A 5,540-nucleotide genomic window follows, 5' to 3' on the forward strand; every position below is an offset into this window, starting at 1 on the left:
TCTTTCATTCCTTTAGAGACAGCATGAAAAGTCAGCTGAGTACAAAACATAGAGAGGAAAACAAGAAGAAAAGGGACAAGAAGAGAGGGACACAACCTAGAACAGATAATGGATGTCTATTCTATTAACATTTCTATATTTGGGGAATGGGGCTGTTTATGTCTTCTCCATTCATAGGGCCCCCTGCCTGCCTTTGCCTAGGGCCCCACACTTCCCAAATCCGCCCCTGGTAGTAAATGTGTTTCCTATTTTATGAGACTGGATGTTTTAAATCCTTCTGATATTTTCAAGCCTTGTTTCTATTTCTGATCTTTTTGCTCAGATGATGAAATAAAGTCTCAGACTAACCGGAACCTTTGAGTTCAGAGATGCTTCCTTCCTTCCTTAAAGCTTTTTTTTTTTTAACCTGATAAATGAGCTGAATGAATATGACTGTTTATCACACATCATGAACACCCTGTGAATCTATTGGTCAGAAACACGTGTGTGAGGCCCGTAGCGTGACGTCAGCGCCCAGTCTTTTAACCAATCAGAAATCAGATCCAAAAAATGTTTAGTGGAAGTATTTGAGCGGCATTTTCATGAAGCGCATTTAGTGCAGCAGGAAACATCTGGGACTAAAAGCAGGACCTGGAGGAGACCTGAGACCCATCATCATCATCATCATCATCATCATCATCATCATCAGCAGCAGCAGCATCTTTATGCCTCAGGTCATCCGTGGTGCCGTGGAGCAGAGAGGTGAGGCTAGAGAGGAGAGGGATGCTCTCATCACAAAGGAAGCAGGATTGTTTCTGGCCAAAAGTCACCGGAACAGAACTGCTGCTCCTCTGCTGCTCCTCCGCTGCTCCTCCGCTGCTCCTCCGCTGCTCCTCTGAACGCATCAGCTGACCCATCAGAGGGAGAACCAGAAGGAGGACTTTCTGCGTTTCTTACTGATCTTCATTATGGAGGAGAATGTTCTGCCAGGAACGCAGCGCCCAAAGAACCCCGGAGAGGAGCCGAACCGGGCCAGAGGGCCCCTCCTGCAGCAGCCGGGGAACCAGCAGTCCAGCGGGGTCACCAACTTCTTCATCGACAACATCCTGAGGCCGGACTTCGGCCTGCGGAGGAAGGACGGCGGCTGCGGCCGGGGAGGGCCCGGAGCGGAGGCACGGAGGAAAGCCTCCAGAAGTGACTCTAAGCGCGGGGGGACAGCGGGACAGGAGCCCCTCAGGGGCCCCGCGGAGGCTGAGGCGAGGGACCCCGAACTGATGACAGCCTACGATTCAGGCCCCGACAGCGGAGAGGCCCCGGCGGCCCCTGCAGCCAGGCCGATGCTGTGGCCGGCCTGGGTTTATTGCACCCGCTACTCCGACAGGCCCTCAGCAGGTTGGTGGAAAAATTCCCTCATTCTGAGCGGCGATCATTAAAGGAGAATATAAACGAAATAAATTAATAAATGGCTCCAATTAAATTATTTAAAAAACAAAAAGAAAAAAAAAACAAAACAACTAAAAAAAAAACTGATAAAAACTGTTGGCTATCTGAAAGGAAACAAAAAGATAAAATGACTGATGAAAAGAAAATGTACTAAAGTAAAAATAAAATCATAGTTGAAGCTTTATTTTAACTCCGAGGAGCTTCGCTCAGTTCAGCAAAACAATAGAAACTAGAGTTAATAGAGAAACCCGCGCAGATCAGGCCGAAAAAACAACAATTAGACCCGAAATTATCATTATTAATATTATTATGACTACAATTATTGTTCTTTATATTATTGTTATTAATGTTTCTATTATCAGGCTTATTAGGGTTTTTTTTTCTTGGGAAGCTCAGCTCTGCTACTTTGGTTTTCCGACTTTTGATTTTCTGTCCATAATAATATTAATAAATGAAGAATTTATTAATATGAAAATGAAAGAGAAAAACTGCGCCTCTGAAGCGCAGAAAATATGGAAGAAAATCAGAGTTTTAGGCCTTTGTTCCTCCGTTTCTTTGTTATTTTTTTCATTTGCATTTTTATTCCAACTAAAGGGGGGAGGGGGGGCGGCAAAAATTCCAAATAGATAAATAGATGTTTCTTTTTTTTTTAAATGTCTAAAAAACTTTTTCCATATTTTTCTCTGTTTTTTAAAAGATGCTTCGTTCATATTTTAAATGAGGAAAAAGTCTTAAAGACAGAAAAGAATAAAACGGAACCAGAACTCTGCTGAAACGGACGGAGGCCCAGAAGTTCAAGCCTCTGGCTGAGGAACAATTCTGACCCGAACCGAGCTGACCCTGAACCGGGTCCAATCCGTCCGGCGCGTCGGTTTGATCCCATCTGGTTCGGTTCTAATTAGTTCGATCAATTAACTTCCCACAGTTTGATTTTGGTCTTAAAATAATCTAAAATAAAAAAAAAAAATATCCATAATAGATGAAATAATTGAATCAGATCTTTAGAAATGATAATAATTGTTTTTCTCAGATGGAGATAAAACCAAACAGCCGCAGGAGGAACTTTAGTCCAGGACCTCCGATCCAAAGGGCCCGGTTCCGATTCGCTTCAGGCCCCCGGATCGGTTTAGATTTGGGGCCCAGAGAGACGGAACCGATACCCGAACCTTTAGGCGGTTCTGAACAGAGTGTAACCGGATCTTGCTTTGCTCCACAGGGCCCCGGTCCCGCAGAGCCCGCAGGGCCCCGGGCCCCAGCAGGGACGACAAGCGGCCCCGAACCGCCTTCAGCTCGGAGCAGCTGCAGCGGCTGAAGGCCGAGTTCCAGAACAACCGGTACCTGACGGAGCAGCGGCGGCAGAACCTGGCCCAGGATCTGGGTCTGAACGAGTCCCAGATCAAGATCTGGTTCCAGAACAAACGGGCCAAGATCAAGAAGGCCTCCGGGAAGCCGAACTCTCTGGCCCAGCACCTGATGGCGCAGGGCCTGTACAACCACTCCGCCTGCAGGGAGGCCCGCTCCGACAGCGACTGAGGGCCGCACCAGAACCGGCACCAGGACCGGCACCAGAACCCCTGATCCGGACCCGGGAGCGGCAAACAGCGGATTCAGAGCCGAACCTTAAACGATCCACATGGTTCTGTTTCTACAATCCGGTCCAGTCCGGTCCGGTCCGGCAGGGGGGCTTCCAGAACCAGATCTATGCTGAAACCCAAAGAGAACTTCTCGCCATCTTCTGGGTTCTGCTTGATGGGATCCGAGGTCCGGTTCGGTTTTGGGCCCAAAGGTTCTGTTATTTCCTGAACACTGACCGAACCTCTCTGGGACCAGGATTATGGACCGAACCGAGCGCGCGGCCTTATCCCGGGTTGGACCATTTATTCTCTTATTTATATCAACCAGTCCAGTTTACAGAACCAACCGACATGTTCGGCGGGTCCAGATTCTGGGTCCGAACCGGATGTGGGCCTTTTGATGCAGTTTTTATTGTTTCCAAATAAAGATGTGAAATTTCTAGATGTTTCTTTTCTGTTCGGCTGATTTTCTCCTTTTGATCCAAATCAGTTTGAATTAAAACAAAAACAGAACCGGAACCGGAGGCCGTTTGGAGGCCCGCTGGTTCCGTCCAACCGAACCCTTTAAAATTGAACCCAAAATGTTGAACAGATTTGATTCATCGGAACCGGAAGGTGAGCGGTTCGGTTCATCAGCTGTAATCTGGACCGGAACGTTCTGAGACGGAAACCGGTTCGGCTCAGTCTGATCGGCTTAGAGCGGTCCAATTCACATCAGAACCGTCCGGACCGGGTCCGGTCCGAGCTGCTGATAGAACCAGAACCCTGCTTGGTTCTGGTTCTGACTTTACAAACAGACAGAATAATAATAATAATAATAATAATAATAATAATAATAATAATAATAATAATAATAATAATAATAAACAGCTTAAATAAATCAGCATTTAGTTCAATTTTCCGGATCTAACAGTTTAAAACTGAAGCTTCGGTTTTAATCATATTAATATCAAAGTCAAAATAATAAATTGGTCCAAAGGATAAATATTCTGACTGATTCATTATTAATCTGCAAAAACTGATCTAGAAAAATAAAAATTTCCTTAAAATGAGCGACTTTGACCTTAATTATTAGTTATTATCAGTATTTTATCGTCACATTGGGAAATTGTCCAACTTATTTTAATGAAGGAAAATTATTTCAAAAAAACGGATTTACTTTTATTTCAGTTTTATTTTTTTATCCTATGTTTTCAGTACAGGGGCCAAACCCGGTTCTAGCCGGCCCCTGCTGGCCCCTGCTGGCCCCTGTAACCATCCAGGCCATTCAGAACCCGTCCAGAACGGGTCTCTGCTGTGAACGGAACCACCTTTGTAAAAACAATCATCAGAATAAATTTATTAATTTAACAAAATCCAGTAAAATAACAATTCATACTGTTTAATTAATGACAATTATAATCAGATTATTATTTAGATTTTATTGTTTGAAAAATGCTACGAAGAAATGAAACTAACAGAAAAGTCCATGAAGTGAACAAATAAAATGTTTCTGTCCTTATAAACATGAACAATTATTATTAACGCAGTTATTACTCATTTATTACATGTAATAATGATCTATTATATGGAACAGATTCAAACCGAGGAGATAATTTAATGTCCTCCAGGGTTTAAATATTGTTTCTAAACGAGACGAACTTCTAAATGTTTTCTGCTCTGATGTTGGAGCTGAACAGCTGCTTCAGTGAGGAGTCAGGTGGTCCTACAACGCGTCACTTCCTCTGGAAGAGAACCCAGAGGACGGAACTGAGGGGACGGAACCCAGAGAGGAGGGAACCGAGAGAGGACAGAACCCAGAGAGGACAGAACCGAGAGAGGACGGGCCCAGAGAGGACGGAACCCAGAGAGGACGGAACTGAGGGGACGGAACCCAGAGAGGAGGGAACCCAGAGAGGACAGAACCGAGAGAGGACGGAACCCAGAGAGGACGGAACCCAGAGAGGACGGAACCGAGAGGACGGAACCCAGAGAGGAGGGAACCCAGAGAGGAGGGAACCCAGAGAGGACGGAACCCAGAGAGGAGGGAACCCAGAGAGGACGGAACCCAGAGAGGAGGGAACCCAGAGAGGAGGGAACCCAGAGAGGACGGAACCCAGAGAGGACGGAACCCAGAGAGGACGGAACCGAGAGGACAGACCCGAGTGGACGGAAGACGGAACCAAGAAGGCACAACCTTAGAGGCTCCAAGGGCCCAAATGGCTCCCGGGACCTGAATGGCACCAGGGGGCCTCACCTGCTCTCCCTCCCAGCAAATGGTGACAGGCCGTGGACCCTCAGGCCGAAAGCTGAAGGACCACAGAACCTGGATCCAGGTCCAAGTCCTTCCTTCCCGAGCAGGAAGTCATGGACCGGGTCCAAAGTCTCCTCTGTTCCTCCTCTATAGGAGGTGAGGAGAAGTCACCATGAAAACATTCTTCTTCCAAATGTTGGCTACTTTTCCTCTTCAAGTTGTATTTGGTTATTTAACCCTTTCAATTCTGATCTGGTTCATCAGAAATAACAATAAATAAACAAACAAGTAAACCAGCCTGAAGTTAAACC

At 46.0% G+C, this 5,540-nt stretch overlaps 1 protein-coding gene across 1 annotated transcript; it reads left to right on the forward strand.

Moving 5' to 3' along the window:
- The first annotated feature begins 471 nt into the window (after positions 1–471).
- Positions 472–3,436, forward strand: LOC107103458 (homeobox protein engrailed-1-B-like). The gene is made up of 2 exons (XM_015403175.1): positions 472–1,371; positions 2,639–3,436. Exons 1-2 carry the CDS (start codon positions 948–950, stop codon positions 2,953–2,955), a joined length of 741 nt encoding a protein of 246 aa, XP_015258661.1. The 5' UTR covers positions 472–947; the 3' UTR covers positions 2,956–3,436.
- Positions 3,437–5,540: the final 2,104 nt, after the last annotated feature.

Source organism: Cyprinodon variegatus, unplaced genomic scaffold, assembly GCF_000732505.1.
Source record: "Cyprinodon variegatus isolate N-32 unplaced genomic scaffold, C_variegatus-1.0 Scaffold1453, whole genome shotgun sequence".
Classification (NCBI taxonomy): domain Eukaryota; kingdom Metazoa; phylum Chordata; class Actinopteri; order Cyprinodontiformes; family Cyprinodontidae; genus Cyprinodon; species Cyprinodon variegatus.

Bases quoted from the DNA above. Each gene is read 5' to 3' on its own strand.
- LOC107103458 (XM_015403175.1), top strand. From the start codon at position 948: ATGGAGGAGAATGTTCTGCCAGGAACGCAGCGCCCAAAGAACCCCGGA. The intron at 1,372-2,638 runs GTTGGTGGAAAA...TTTGCTCCACAG, and splicing joins CTCCGACAGGCCCTCAGCAG to GGCCCCGGTCCCGCAGAGCC.